The sequence below is a fragment of the Galeopterus variegatus genome, unplaced genomic scaffold (assembly GCF_000696425.1).
Source record: "Galeopterus variegatus unplaced genomic scaffold, G_variegatus-3.0.2 Scaffold5578, whole genome shotgun sequence".
NCBI lineage: Eukaryota > Metazoa > Chordata > Mammalia > Dermoptera > Cynocephalidae > Galeopterus > Galeopterus variegatus.
The window spans coordinates 125,004-141,712 of record NW_007731689.1 but is presented as its reverse complement, the minus strand read 5'-3'; the positions used below and the strand labels follow the sequence as shown (position 1 = coordinate 141,712).

The 16,709-nt window shown below is 40.7% G+C and overlaps 1 protein-coding gene across 1 annotated transcript; it reads left to right on the top strand.

The window, feature by feature from the left end:
• Positions 1-707: 707 nt before the first annotated feature.
• On the top strand, positions 708-4,761 carry LOC103605083 (major allergen Equ c 1-like). Its single transcript, XM_008589665.1, has 7 exons — positions 708-803; positions 1,165-1,301; positions 2,084-2,157; positions 2,775-2,885; positions 3,235-3,336; positions 3,513-3,558; positions 4,515-4,761. Exons 1-6 carry the CDS (start codon positions 708-710, stop codon positions 3,548-3,550), a joined length of 558 nt encoding a protein of 185 aa, XP_008587887.1. The 3' UTR covers positions 3,551-3,558; positions 4,515-4,761.
• Positions 4,762-16,709: the final 11,948 nt, after the last annotated feature.

The window sequence follows — 16,709 nt, the reverse complement described above, 5'->3', positions numbered from 1 at the left end:
AAGGAAGAGGTGATATCTTGTACTTCTTTTCTTTTATCGGCCCATAGTGATTAAATACTTTTCATTTATTGTAGGGAGAGGGAAGGCCTCAGAGAATAAGGAAATGGAATTGGGTTGGGTTCAGAGAATAAGGAAAAGAAATTAAAATTCACTGAATACCAGACACCATACTTTAAAGACATTGTTTTATTCAACCTATTTTAACACTTTATGATAGGTTCTACATCTTTGGTAGAGTTTCTTTCTTCCCTAGGCTTGGAAAAATTGAGTAACTCACCCAATTCCACTTACCATGTGAGCTGTGGAACAGCAATTCACACACATCCCATTTCCCAGTTATGCCCCATTCCTGCCACACATAATTGGCTTGCTTATTCCAAGCCAGATCCACAGTTAAATCTGGTTCCAAATGGCAGCCCTTTAGAGCATCTACTATTTTGCTTGAGAATGTTTTGAGAAATTTAAGGTCACTAAATTGATCTAAAGAAGATGGGATTGCCAAGTTTTAAAAGGGCAGGAACAATCCTTGGCCTTACACCAGTGAATGAAAGGCCATTTCACGGGGGGAAGGGGGAAGGTGTTGCCACATGGATAAAAAAGTGGACCCAGAATGAATATAAAGACAGAGGAGCTGGGGAGTGGAGCTGCTGTCAGAGAAAGACTCATTCCTGGCAACTGTGGAGAAGACACTACTACCCCCTGCCAAGATGAAGCTGCTGTTGCTGTGTCTGGGGCTGACCCTCGTCTGTGCTGACAAGGAAGAAAACAACGATGTTGTGCGAAGCAACTTCGATCTATCAAAGGTAGAGTTGTGGAGCGTAGTGACTTCTGACTTTGGAGGGTGGATTGGAGTATTCTGAAGCCAGGTGGGTCCTACTGGAGGGCAGGAGTTCCTTAACATGTTAGACAAAAGGGGTGGCTTCAGACCTTGGACTAAAAACAATAGTACCCTATGAAAAGATGGCAATGCTTGGAGACCTTCATTCTCACTGCAGAGACTGTAGAAAGAGCCCAAGGTCTGGTGCCAATTGATCTGAGTTCTAATTCCTTTTTCATATCACAATTATTAGTCATGACCCACAGGCCATAGTTCAAGCAGAGGAGTAGCCATGTGGTATCCCCTCTCTTTTTTTCTTACCCAATCATTTTACTTATTTATTGCAGATTTCAGGGGAGTGGTATTCCATTGGCTTGGCCTCTGACCGCAGGGAAAAGATAGAAGAAAATGGAAGCATGAGGCTGTTTGTGGAATACATCGATTACTTAAAGAACTCTTCTCTGTTCTTTAAATATCATACAATGTAAGTGTAGCCTTTTTTCATTGGTAAAGGAAAAATGGAAGCCTGGATATGGTCTTGGACCTCTACAGACACACACACACACATACAGCCACACAAACACAAGCACACACACATGCATGGGTACACCTGCTAAGCCTGTATCTCAAGTCAGAGTCCCTCATGTGGCACTGATCCAATACTTGATGGACCTGAGACTTTCCAAGATTTTAAGACAAGAGTTGGTGACAGGAATAAGTTTAATGAGAGTGGGGGAAGTAGAGGATAGAATTCTATCAGAATCGTACATAATGTGACAACATAGCCTAAATCAAGAGCATAGAATTTGGAATCAACAGCCTGAATTTGAATCTATCTCTTACTAGTGTGTGACCAAGAAAATTCATCTCTTTCCACCTCCATTTTCCCATGGGTAAAAGGGAATGACAATAATTCTCCCTCATGGCACTTTTTGTGCATGTGTGAGGATCAAGTCAGATAACATTTGTAAAGCACTTACGTGAGGGCTGACACATGGTGAATACTCAGCTAATGATCTAGACAAGCAGTTGTAGAATAGTAACAGTGGGAAGTAGTGGTAGTAGTAATAGTGATGGAAGTAGTTGTTTAACCTGTTCTTAAAGTATCAAATCAAGTAAAATAAGGTAAATAAAAGCTCTTTGGTGATTGTACACAAAATGTTCAAACATTAAGTGGAATCAGAAACTCAACTTACAAGTAGAGCAGAGGTTGAGGGAGCCAGTCTCCTGAATATCTCTTGGACATTAATTCATTCTGTTTTGCAGTGTAAATGGAGAATGTACTGAAAATTATTTGGTTAGTGACCCAACAGAAGAAAATGGTGTATATAGTGTTGAATGTAAGTAAACAAAAAAAAGTCTTTGCAAGGAATTTGCTAAACCCCAATATCTTCAGGATCTTGGTCAATTCCTGATTCATGCTTATTTAGATAATATAATGGGGGCCATCTAATAGCCAATATCCAGAATCTGGGAGAACTTCGTGTGCAAAAGCCAATGCCTAGCATGTAATACCATCAGATAAAGAAGAAACTTTGGTCATATGTACCTCCTGCAACAAAAGTGAATTGGTAGGGGAAAAAAGTAAATTGGCAGGACAGCTTCTCATTCCCTGGCATCTTTCTGACATAGCACACTGCTCAAGATGTAGCATCGGGCATGTGATGCAAGTGGGGCTTATGGAGAAGAGACACAGCACTGACAGAGATGCTGAGGGAGGTGGGCAGGTTGCTGCTCTGGCTAAATTTTTCTACCACTAGTGGTCAATCTACCAGTGTCTCTTTTCTTAGAATTGCCTCATAAAGCCCAGGGAGATGCAAATGGAAGGCATTAGACATCCTCACTCTATCTTTTCCAGGATGTGCACTTGAACTTGTTTTGTGGGACAGAATAGGTAAATGGTTTCAATTACTTCCCATGGACCACAATTCTGAGCTGTGTTCTGTTTCCTCCACAGATGATGGACCCAATACATTTCGCATACTTGAGGCAGACTATAATGACCATATTATTTTTTATCTCGAGAATTTTAACAATGATGAAACATTCCAACTGATGGAGCTCTATGGTAGAGTATTTTCATGCTGATGCTCATCTTGGGGCAGAGAGAGAGGAAGGAAGGAACCCTAGATACAAAGTGGTCTTCCCAGTCTTATCCTGGACTGCCTATCCCCTCTGAAGACAAATGCTTACCTTCGGTAATCTCTTAGGCTTGGTGATGGGAAGATTATAAAGTCTCTCACTTTGCCAGAACGATATGCTACTCGTGTCAGATTCAAGACAGGTTTGTCCCACCTGCAAGACTCCTGCCTGAGCACCAAGTTGGTGCCATCCATTTTCCCATCTGTCTGGAACCCCTTCATTTGCCTTCACAACAAATACACAAGACACAGGAGTTACTGTCACTCTTCCCACAGGCCGAGAACCAGATGTGAGCCCAGAACTCAAGGAAAAGTTTGTGCAAATTTGTGAAGAACATGGAATTGATAAAGAAAATGTATTAGACCTGACCAAAGTCAGTAAGTTTGGCTCTCTGGCTTTCTCTTCCTAAATTCCCATGTTACTGAAGGGAGAACTCTGAAGGAAGGAATACCCTGAATAAGTCCCCTTTGTCCTAACCTGGACAGTCATCTGGTTTCTCCCCGGGAAATAAACTGGGGTTGGTGTCTGAATGTGCTCTGTTCTGCCTCCACAGATCGCTGCCTCCAAGCCCGAGATGGGGGGGCTCCCTAAGATCCCAGGTGGGTGATCTCTGACCCCGGTGGAGGGGGGTGGCCCAGGGACCAGTTACTTCCAAAAGAACTGGGGGTTTGTGCCCAAGGATTAGAATAAAAATAATTTGGTAAGCAAGCATGTGGGAACAGCTTGAAATTTGAAGTTGGAGGACCTGGATTCAGAACCTAGTCCTACCACGCACTTCTAAGCATATGACATAAGCAATTAAGTAGGAAACGATGTCTATTTTACAGAGTTGTTATGTGAATGTAATGCTGGTGAAAAGGTCTCAGTAATTTATAATGTGCTAAAAATCATTAAGACCTTAATTCTGAAAAGAAAAAGAATAGTAGGGCATGATAATGGAACTCAAATATGTTTCTGCATTTGTAGTCTGTCTTCCAAGCCCATGAGACCATTTCATCCTCCAATGTATGATTAAAATGTCTGCCTTTGATCTTTGCACATCCTTGTCTTCTAATCTGGAATGGAGCTGTCTGGCCTTCCCATCAAACAACCTGGAAAATAGACTGAGTCTCCTCATCTGTTTCCTACCTCAGATTTATTACAGGGCTTCATTCAGATATTGCGTGTGAACATCTTAGCAACTATGGCTTGCATAAAGCAAGCATTTAATAAAAGGTAGCTGTGGCTTTTGCCATTATTCCTCAGTTTATCAAAAATTATCCAAAACTTCTGATGCTGCAGATGGCAGAAACAAGCCTAGGATCCTTCATTCCTTCCTTTCTCTTTGTCATAGACTGAGTCAGGGAAAGGTTGAGATGCCATCAGCAATAGAAAAGCAAAACGTCATATCCTCAACACCCTTCCTCCCCAATTCTTATAGCATATGCATAGGTTAGAATGCAGGATATGTGTTTCTTGGCCAGTTTTCTCTGTAATAGAACTTCTCTTTGTCCTCAATTCGATCCAAGGAATGCTTAATCAGTTTCTGTGTTCTCTTCCTCCTCTGTTTATTTAGTGCTGAGCAAATGCTTCCTCACCTGGACTCCAGCATCCTCCCTTTCTGGTCCCCATGTCTTCTGTGACAAGTTCTGTGACTGATTTCCACCACAGGATCACTGCATCTTCAGGATCTTCCCTAATTGCCTAGGAAGACTCATCAATTGACCAAGAATCAAAGGTTTTCTCTGAATTTCTGACTCTCTTTGCCACACCCGGGGGTGGCATGAATAAGACCTTCTTTACATGGCCAATAAATGACTAGCCTTGCAGTCATGTGATTTTTCTTCGTGTCTGTAAGAGATGTGGGACTGACAGTGAGTGAATGAGGAGACTTCTTTGGTCCTGCACCCATAATCCTCCTCCAGCTTCTCAGAATCTTCTCTCAGTTTCAGGATTCTCCCCCCTCTGCAGTAATTCTCTGTCTGTTATTTCAAGTTCCATGAGTGCGGCCCTTTGATTTGCCTATTTCTTAGTGACCTAATAAGACTGTTATATATACCATAAGAATATAAGGCTTGCCACATAATTCCTCCATCCTAGAATTCTCCTTTTCAATGGGGCTACTGAGATAGAGATGCTGCCGAGGCTGATACCAGCTCGACATGGTTCAGGACATGCCTCCAGATCCCAGCTTCACCATATATCCATCCTATGAAATGGTTTCAGTGTCCTTTCACATTCTTGGAAAACCTCCTTCAACCACCATTGTTATCTGTTGTGAATCTATTAAATGAGATTCTATTAAACGTGAGCAATATCTATCTTCAGCATTCTGTACTTGGTGCTGTCAGGAGGCATCAAGGGGGCTAAATGTTATTAACTTAACCTCTTCTCTTGGGAGCTAATGGACTAGGGGGAGAGAGAAGTTGAAGATCCTTCCCCACTTACGATCCTTTCCCAACACTAGGAGATAAAAAGCAGTGTAAAAATGTGCACATGGGTGTTGGGGCACAGCAAGAAGTGGGTGGAGGATTGTTATGCAAAAAAAAAAAAAAAAATGGCTCAGGCATTATGGGCATGAGGGTTAATGAGAGAAGACTTTCTAAGTATTTGAGGCTCCCCATATCTTGCCCTGCCCCCAGATAAGACAACTAAATTAGCTTCAGGCTTATGACTTCTGAATCAAGTACTTGGTCCGGTTTGCTGAAATATGGAAAAAGGCTATGTGGAAAGCCAACAAGTTATGCTGGAATCTCTCATTTTTAAACGTTGGCATTTAAGGGACAGAACAGCTGATGCCCAGAAACGCATGACCTAGCATATCCTTGAGAATGCTTAGAAAATTAATAACAATCACAATCAAAGGCCACGTTGATAATGAGAGATGACTGGGTAGTGTCACAAGTCAGGAAACTAAAGCCCAGAGGAGGCACAATAAAACCCTTGATTATTCCCCGGTCAAGATGACAGCTTGAGCTGACACTGAAATCTTCCCCTTCAACTCCAAACATTTTGTGCAAAGGAAATGTCTGTAGTTCAGAAAGAGAGCAATCCCTTACTAAAAAAAGAAAAAATTAATAAAAATGGGAATGATGAGGGTAAATGGACTAGATCAGTGCCATTCTCTGGTTTCTGAGGACAGATCTGAGTCACCCATGCAGGGTTGGAGGCAAGTGTCACAATGGCCAGGCAGGGGTGCAGGCCATAGATGCACACTCTGAGGAGCAAGGGCTGAGCCAGAATGAATTTGAGGACAACTCTCCCTCACCTGGAGTCACAGAAAGAAGGGGACTGTCTATGGCTCAAACAAGGCACCGTCACCTATTTGAGAAAGAAAAAAGGCAATCCCGGATATCCTGGACTCTCACATCTAAGCCGGATTTTTCTGTTGGACATTAACAACCTCATAAAACATCAACATTAGACAAAGTCACTCTGAGACCATGAAAACAAGATCTCTGTGCAGTCCACAAGCATTCTCTTGGCTAAAATGAGCGACAGCTGCTTCTTTATCAATTACACCTCTATTTTCATACTTGTCTCCATTCCCTATAGACAATATTTATTGAGATATACAATAATAGAATTGCACCCACTTTCTAACAGCACCCCAATCTAGAGCTTCCTTAGAACCTCCCAAAATTCTGTAATAGGTTTTTTCTACCACTCTCCTACTGAGAAGCCCTGGAGTTTCCCATGCTGAGAGCTCTTTGTAGCTATAATGGTAACCCCAACTTGTTCAGCTACAGGTATGTTCCTGGTGGTCTTTGGTTGAAGGATATCAACATTTTTAGGACAAACACCCAGGCCCACTCCATGCATGTGCAGCCTGGAATTCTGATAAGCCCCATGCTAAATCACAAATGCAAGGTCTAGTTGACATGTGCGCCCTGTAGCGGCTAGAACACGGGATGTCTCCAAGGACTTTGGCCTAAGCAATTGAAAGGATGGAATTACCATTTACTCCAGTCCACCAGAGGAGCAGGTTTGATGGGGAAGGATAAATATCTCAGTTTGGGACATTTTGTTAATCTAGCTTGGCTGCTGTAAAAAAAAAAGAGACCCAGTCATAATCCAGTATGGTTTAAATGAAAATAGAATTAATGTCTCTCTCCTATGAAAACTCTGAAGTGACTAGTCCAAGTTGGCTGGCAACTGTGTTCCTGTAGTCATTCAGAACCCAGTCGTTCTCACCTGCGTGGTTAATTAAAGCTGAGTTGCAAGCTATAAGCAAAAAGAGATGGGGGTGGAAGCTTAGTCTTTTGTCCACATATTTTGGGTCCTGTGGCTCTGAGAGCTTCTTCTTTGTCCATTATCCTCCGTGGCCACTATGCATTTCCCACTTGTTTAGGTTTGGAGAGGTTATTTTGAGGATTAAGGGTCACATGCTTTTGCTATAGGCCAGGCTTAAATTTCCTTTAGCAATACAAATTCCTCAAAAACTTAGTAGACTTCTGGTGCATTTGCTTCTTGACTTCTCCATGTACAAATAACCACACCCCCAGTATCTTATCTAGATATAGTTTTAACCCTGGAAACTCTGGTATTTTGTAGCTTGGCCTCTCTGCTCTGCCCATCCCATCCCCCTCCCTTAATTTAACAATGGCTACTTTCAGGCCATGTTAAACAATGGATTTGGGTGGCATGGATCCTTAATCCCTTCTTTACCAGCAGTTTCACAAACTTTCTTAGCAGCAGCATTATCTCCTACTAAGCCTAGACTTCTATGTCACAGCCACTACTTAACGACTGCTTTATTTGGGGGTATAGAAGTGGCAACTCTAAGTCAACTCAGAGTGAGGCTGCAGTCAGAAAGGGCCTCCTTTCCCACCTTCTGTCTCTACTTGGAGCTTGGCTGGCTCCAGCCTGATTCCCTCCCTCTTGTAAGTTTTGCAGAAAGCAGCAAGAAGTTGCCAGTGCAATAGTGATATTCCAATACCCTGAATCTTTTCTACCTGTGCCTCTATTTTGGCAGCACATAGTCTGTCTCCCAAGCTATAGCAAGGAACCATTTGACCAAATATTTTGCTAACATATAATTAGAGGTACCAGCTTACAGGCTGTGATATCTGCATTCTTGATACCCACTGCTCACTTTCCAGTAAATTGGCCACATATTTTAAGTTCTGCTAATTGCCTCAACTAGTAAGTCTCCATCACATCTCCTATTCTTCGAGCTAGCCTTAGCTAATAAAAATCATGGTAATGCCAGACACTACATTTGTTAATGAAGATCTAGGTTAGTAGAGGGCCTCTGAAATATGCCACAATTTGTGTCTTATAAAGATCAAAGCCTGGGGATATTTGCTGGCCAGTTTCCTTAAAGATATTAAAAATAATGAATCTTAACCCAAGTTGGAGTGAATGCCCCTTTATGTTCTGTACATCAGTTAATATAAAAACATCCCTGCTAGTTTAATTTGCTTTGAACATCCCCACTGGCATTGAGACATCCAGACTTTATAAACTCATTAGTTTTTTCTGGGCATGTAACAATTAGTCTTATGGTTATAAGTAGTAATTACTTTTCTTTGGGAAGTACACTCTTTCTGTCATTGTGATATCTCCAGGAAATAAATGGGCACATTTTGTATATTTTTAAGTAAAGAAAATTAAGATTCTCTTACTTTCTTCATTTGTACCCAATTGTGAAGGAAACGGTTAATGGACTTCTGTGGTCAGCACCCAAGGACGTGTTCACTTGGTGAACTCACAAACGAGTTAACCAAGAAATGTCAAGGATTGCAAACAATCCTTGAGAACGCTTGAAGTTGTGAGAACACTTTCTTGGGATGTTCCCAGGAGGTGCATTATAGATAACCAAGTGCTTGAGAAGGGAGGTAACGGCCTTCTGCTCTTGAGAAAAGTGTAAGAGAATTTATGCATTAATGCTTATCTCGCATGCACTAGCTTGCTAAATGTAATAAAAGCTGTCACAGCGGCTGGGTCGGCGCTACTCGCCTGAGAGAGCCGTGGCCCCTGTTCTTCACCTGCATCTCGTCTGCTGTGTCTTCCTTCGCATCTCTGATCATTTTAATCAACTTCTGGCGCCCAAATGAGGGGCATGAAAGGTAAGACATGGGAACGGGTGGGGCCGAGGAGGTTTTTTACTGACGGCGAATAGTTACGCCATGTCTTCCGGAAATTTAGAGTCGGGGCATAATGGGGAATTCCCTGTCAGTGTTAAGTGATTATATGGCAGTACTGAAATCATTGTTGACTGCTTCAGGATTAAAAATTAAAGAGAAAGTTTTACTTTCATTATTACAAAAGATATAGAAACATTGCTATTGGTTTACTTCAGACAATAAGAACCAATTTGATTTAAAAATTTGAAGGCAGGTCGGTAAAGCTTTAAGGAGAGCTCATCAGGCTGGAGAAGTTATATCGGCAGAGGAATGGACAGCTTTTAACATGGTGGCTTTAGCCTTGCAACCTTTTCAGTCTGATTCAGATGATAGCAATCAGCATCCACAATCTGATTCAGAAAAGCCACAAAAGAAAATTTTTTCTTCACATATATATGAGACTCCTCCTGAGCCTTCTGCACCTCCCATGCCCAATTCAGAGTCTGATGATCATTCTGATTTTTCTGATGATGAAACTGAGATTCCAAAACCTGAATTAGAAGAGAAATGTCTTATTCAATCTAAATCATACCCACCATTACCTAAGACCCCTGACGATCCAAAATTGGATGTTTTGGATGATCTTATTCAAAAACTGGAGGCTTGCTTACAGGATGCACAAGCTTTCCCTGTTGTACAGCAGAAATCAATCCCTCCGTCTGCTTCTGCCCCTGGCATTCCACACCGGATTTTTAAATTTCAAAATCTGCCTCAAATGACAAAGATTATGTTAGATGCTGATTCAGGGACTCCCCAAAAGACTCTTTCTGACATGCCTCCTAATGGATTTTTTAATTTTCCCATTTTAAGACAGGAAATGCCTCCTAATGAAGAATTTCCTAATGGATTTTTTTAAGTGCAATATGATCCTGTCAGTTTTCAATATATTTAAAGATACTTAAGCAGGCTGTTAGTACTTATGGTATTACCTCCCCTTATGTTACTGAACTTTTAAAGTCTTTTGCTGAGGACAATTTACTTATTCCAAAAGATTGGGAAATGCTTGCTCACATGACTTTGGAATCTCCTCAATACATACAGTTTAAATCTTGGTGGCAAGATGAAGCAGAAAGAGTGTCTCGCCTAAACGCTTATCAGCATAATGGAGGGCCTGATGTGGAACAACTTACAGGTACTGGTGCCTGGGCTGATCTTCAACAGCAATGTCAAATGAACCCTGCTGCCCTTGCCCAATTAAAGGCAATTTGCCTTACGGCTTGGCAGCGGATTCAAGACTTGGGACAATCCCCCCAAACTTTTGTTAAGATGATGCAAGGTCCTAATAAACCCTATACCGATTTTTTGGCTCGGCTTCATGGTGCTGTCAAAAGAGCAATTAGTAATGAGCAAGCTCAGGCTGTTATGCTCAAGACTCTTGCATATGAAAATGCCAGTGCAGACTGCAAAAGGCTAATACAACCGATCAAACAATCTGGAGGAGGTACTGATCAATTTATAAAGGTGTGTCAAGATGTTGGTTCAGGAACATTCGATGCCAGTCTTCTTGCTGCTGACCTCCATTCTGGGTTTGAAGTTTATTCATTATATGGATGATATTTTAATTGCTATGCCTCCAACTTTTTCTTGCCCAGAATTGTTAAAGATTATTCGTGCCACACTTCAGGATTTTGGTCTTCTAATTACAGAGGATAAGATTCAATCACAGCCTCCTTTTTCTTATTTAGGACAAAAGATTACTGAACAAATCATTATTCCCCCAAATGTACAAATTTGAAGGGATTCATTGCGGACTTCAAATGATTTTCAGAAGTTATTGGGAGATATAAATTGGCTTCACCCTTCATTGGGTATCCCAACATATGCCTTGCATCATTTATTTTCAACACTAGAGGGTGATCCAACCTTAGATAGCCCTCGAGTGTTATCCCAAGAAGCCGAATCTGAGTTACAACAATTGGAAAATACTATCCAACAAGTTCAATTGCAAAGAATTACTGACTATACAAATTTACAACTTGTGATTTTTCATACACCTCAATCACACACCGCTGTGTTACTACAACAAGATATTATTATTGAATGGCTTTTTCTTCCGCATAAAACTACTAAATCATTGGAAACATATATAGATAAAATTTCTATTTTAATTACTAAAGGATGGCTCTGTTTCCGTCCATTAACTGGTCAAGATCTTTGTATTATTGTACTGCCTTTGTCTCACAAAGAGATACAATCCTTGTATGCTTTGAATGTACGGTGGCAGTTGGCTGTTAGTGAATTTTTAGGAAGTTTTACATCTCATTATCCTTCTCATAAGGTGCTTCAATTTCTGCAGAGAACGTCTTGGATCCTTCCTCATTGTGTTACATTTTCTCCTAGATCTAATGCAAAAACTTGTTTCACAGATGCTAACAATTTTGGCCTGGCAGGATATATGGACACAGTAAACGATAAAGTCCTTCAAAGTCCTTATACTTCAGTTCAGAAAGCTGAATTATACGCTATATATTCACTTTTAATTGATGTAGGAGATATTCCTTTGAATATTCTTTCAGATTCCCAATATGCTGTCCAAGTGGTACAAACTATAGAAACTGTTACTGTTCCTTCTGATTCTAATGAATTACACACTTTATTTCACTTACTGCAGCAAGTTATTCGCTCCCATTCCTCACCTCTTTTTGTTATGCACATTTGCGCTCATACCAATTTGCCTGGACCGTTGAGTAAAGGTAATGCATTAATCAATACTCTTGTAGGTTCTGTTTTGCAGGCCACTGAGGCTCATTCCCGTTTTCATTATAATGCTCGCTCTTTGCATCAAGATTATCATATTTCATGGACTCAAGCCCATGCAATAGTACTCAATGCCCCTTATGTCAAAAATTAGATGCAGTTCCTTTATCGGCCGGGGCCAACGACCATGGGAATGCTCCTTTACAGTTATGGCAAATGGATGTTACTATTATTCCTGAATTTGGTAAATTGAAATATGTTCATGTTTCTGTGGATGCTTTTTCAGGCTTTATGTGGGCAACACCGTTGGCAACTGTGCGTGCTGATGCAGTTATTTCTCATCTCTTGGAGGCCTTTGCTGTCATGGGAATTCCTATACGGTTAAAAATGGACAATGCCCCTTCATATTTATCTAAGAATGTCAGTTATTTTTCCAGGCCTATCATATCAAACATTTTACTGGTATCCCTTATAATAGTACAGGTCAAGCCGTTGTTGAATGGCATAATAGGGCACTTATGTCTTTATTATGAAAACACAAAGGGGGAGACTATATGGAATCCCCAGGATGACGAATAGCCCAAGCTCTATTTACTCATAATTTTTTGAATAGAAATGCAGAAAATTCAACACCAGCTGAAAGATAATGGGCACATGTATCTAGTGAACCACTACAACAACCTTTATATTATTATGATACACTAAAATCTCTTTGGCTTCTGGCAGTAGTTAACCATTGGGACAGAGGTTATGCTTATATCTCCACAGATACTGAATCCTTTTGGATACCGGATAAGAGGATTAAACTGAGAAATGGCTCAAAAGAGAAAGAAGGAAATGGAAGAGGTTCAGAAAGGCATAACAGATCATCAGATTGACCCAAATAGCCGGAAAATGTTTCATTATCCATTACCAAGCACTCAAACGGTGACTATACCAACTTGGGGACAGATAAAGAAATTGACTCAAGAAGCGAATAAGATCACTGAACAACATGGTCATGGGGGCAATGCATCGGCAATGTTTATGGCCTTGATGGCTTTGGTGTCCACTCAGGTTGGTTTTGTCACTGCTGGTAATCATACTTATTGGGCCTATATTCCCCATCCTCCCGTTAATCGGCCCATTTCTTGGTATGATGCCCCACTGTTAGTGTATACTAATGGCTCTAGATGGATGCCTGGACCATATTCCCAGCGAGGACCTTTAAAGCCTGAGGGAAGGGACTAATGCTACAAATTATACAGTGGGATCAGGGGGACCTCCTATTTGTATTGGACATGGTAATCACTGTCTTAAAATTGCACCCCAGGCATGGTTTACTGTTACAAGAAATACTACAAATAAGGAACTGTTATGACGACTGTTTTTGTTAAGTGCCTGTAGTTTCCACAATTCTTCATTTGATCCAAACGCTTCTGTACCTGATATTCCTCCCTGTCAAACACCTATTCTGAATCACTTGCCCCAATGGGCTCCCTGGACTACTTGTAGGGGAGAAACGGCCCGAGTACTGGTTAATACTTCCTATGGAAATGTCATTGATTGGAGTCCTATTGGCTCCGCTCAGACCAAAGGCCACACTTCAGATCTAAAGTGGAATAAACATAATCATACTATAAGTACTACAGGAAATGAGTCTATTGTATGGCACGGTGGAGGATTTGCACCTCCATTTCCTCATTTAGCATATTATCCATTACAAAAAGATTTGTGGAAACTTCCTGCATCTTTATATCCTTTACATACATGGATTGGAGGTATGATTAATTCCTCATCAAACTATTCCTTAAACTTCAGTGTAAACAGTTTCATATATGTTCACAGTTGTTCACGATTACCTTATTTAATGATGATTGGACAAATTAATTGGAACCAAACCACTGGTGAGATAAAATATTTAGGTAATTGCTCATTATATACTTGTTTAAATCATACCATGAACATTAATTTTTCTAAAGATAGTTTATACATCTTGAAGGCAAAAATTGGCATTTGGTTACCAGTAAAACTTAATTGACTATGGCAGGACTCCCCTTGCTGCTGGTTCCTTAAAATATGTAGCTGAGTCTCTGCTAAAATGTTAAACTGCAAGTGGCAAAAACAAAAAGGGGGAGATGAAGGAAATGGTTAATGGACTTCTGTGGTCAGCACCCAAGGACGTGTTCACTTGGTGAACTCACAAACGAGTTAACCAAGAAATGTCAAGGATTGCAAACAATCCTTGAGAACGCTTGAAGTTGTGAGAACACTTTCTTGGGATGTTCCCAGGAGGCGCATTATAGATAACCAAGTGCTTGAGAAGGGAGGTAACGGCCTTCTGCTCTTGAGAAAAGTGTAACAGAATTTATGCATTAATGCTTATCTCGCATGCACTAGCTTGCTAAATGTAATAAAAGCTGTAATAGCGGCTGGGTCAGCACTACTCGCCTGAGAGAACAGTGGCCCCCCACTCTTCACCTGCATCTTATCTGCTGTGTCTTCCTTCGTGTCTCTGATCATTTTAATCAACAGATTGCAATAAGTCAATGCCACTAACGTATTGATTTAATAAGAGATTTCACTATCAGCAACTCAAATATGTATTTTCTTCAACAAGTTAAAAGGGAATTACTAGATCTATATTAGCATTGTTAGATCTCAAAAACATATTGCTAAGTGAAAAAAGCTAATTTTTGATATATGCTGTATGATACCATATGTATAAACTTCAAATAACACACAGAACAATGCAATACATAGGGATACTTTCAATGTATGATAATGCAGTGCTCTTCATAATTTGCATACAAATTACCTTGGGATCTTGTTAAGGTGCTGGCTCTGACTCAGTAGATCTGGGGGGGTGGGGCCTGAAGTTTGACTTTCTAACAAGCTCCCAGGTTGTGCAAATGCTGCTAGTCTATGGCCCACGTTTTGAAAAGCAAGGTATTAAATTATTAAAGTGGATTGTAAAGGCACCTACTATCTCTGGAGAAATGAGATGGGGATGATAGTGAGAGGGGACCCCATCTATGTGAGTTATTTTTATTACTGGTAATGTTACCGAGACCCCAAATGTCCATTTGCTCACTGCTCAGTGGCAAATAATTGAGAGACAAATGTTGGTGTAAGGAAAGGTAGCCTTTAATCAGGAAGCCAGCAGCCTGGAGAAATGGTGGTCTTATGCCTCAGAGACCATCTCCACATCCCCAGCTTTGCCAAAGGGTTTTATAGGGGTCTGTGGTGGAGAGTTGATTCATGGTGACCAAGCGGGGTCATGCAGACATGCTTGAGAGTTTCAGATAATCATCAAGGAACTTCCTGGGTGGGAGTTGACCAGTGTCATACTTCATTCTCCATGGGTTCAGGTTCTGTTATTCTCAAATAACATCAGGTTAGTAAACTAGTAAAGAATGCTCATCTGGGTTAATAATTATTTGTGTACAATGTGACAGCAAGAGTCACTGTGTTCTGGCAATTAGCTGCAGGCTATGTGGTTTGGGTTACAGGAGAGAAAAAGTTTTTGAATTCAAAGGTTTAACAAAATGGAGTCACTTCTGTTCAGGCTGTTACAATATTTTAAAAGAGGATGTGCATAGGTAAAAGGGCTAGGAAAACAAAGACAAAATGTTAAAAGTTGTTGCTTCTGGGTGATAGACATATAGATGATTATTTTCTTCTTCCTTATCTACGTTTTACAAATTTCTCAAAAAAAAAGGAAAGACATCACAAAGACATGCTAAACATTTACAATGATAGATATGCTAATTAGCCTGATTTAATCATCACACAATGTATATATGTACTGAAACATTACTCTGTATCTCATAAATATGTACAATTATTACATGTCAATTTAAAAAGAAAATTTTAAAATCTGGGGGGGAAAGGAGAAAGGAAAGAAAGGAAAAAGAAAAAGGAAAGAATAAATAAAGATTATAGAGTTCTGAGCTGCATTCCTTTTTGGAGGCTCTAGGAGAATCTGTTTCCTTGCCTTTTCTAGAGGCTGTGAATAATCTTTGGCTCATGACCTCTTCCTCCATCTTCAATGTCAGCAACACCAGGCCAAGCTCTTCCCACACAACCATCTCTCTCGTTCTTTTCTCTGCCTCCCTCTTCCACTTATAAAGACTCTTGTGATTACATGGGGCCCATCTAGATAATCCAGGATAATCTCCCATATCAAGTGTAACTAATCAGCAGACTTCATCCCCCTTTGCCATGTAAGTTACTATACCCACAGGTTCCAGCAATTAGTACATGGATATTTTGCGGGGTCTATTATTCTGCTTACCATAGGTCTCCTTTGGAGTCCTCCACACCCTGCCCCATGCCAGGCTTCCTTCACGCTCTCCATCTGAACCTCTGTGTACTTCTACTTTGGCATGGTTTTGTGTCCCTTTTATTCAGGCGTTTCCCTACTGTTTTTTAGAAAGTAACATTTCTTTTTTTTTTTTTTTTTTCATTCTTACAATGAAACGGAGCAATAAAAAGACATGCCATTACAGACCTATTCAAGTCTAGATAACAGGACTACTTCTTACATACATTGGGAGGAAAAATACAAAATGATGGATTTTGAACGTGCCTGGCACCATTGTGCACACAATGAGCATGAAATAGCCACCGGCCTCGTCTTCCACTCCAGCACCAAGCCCCTCCACTCTTCCCTTTACAAGAAGCCTCCTGACTTAGTAACAACTTTCCAGCTTCTGCATTGGCACAGTTCTCCACCCAGTTACATCAACCTAATGGTCCCTCTCCCTGTACATTTCGTGCCCAAAAGCTCATATAAACTCTTGCAAACCCATTGTTGGGGCTGCCCCCCATTTTCAGGGCAGCCCCAGGCTGTCCTCCATTTTGAGTACAGCCCAGCAGATTTCTTTCTTTAATAAAGCTTGAACGGTACCCAGCATTTCAGCTCACTTTCACAAAAACCTCATAATTCACAGGGCATTGGGTAG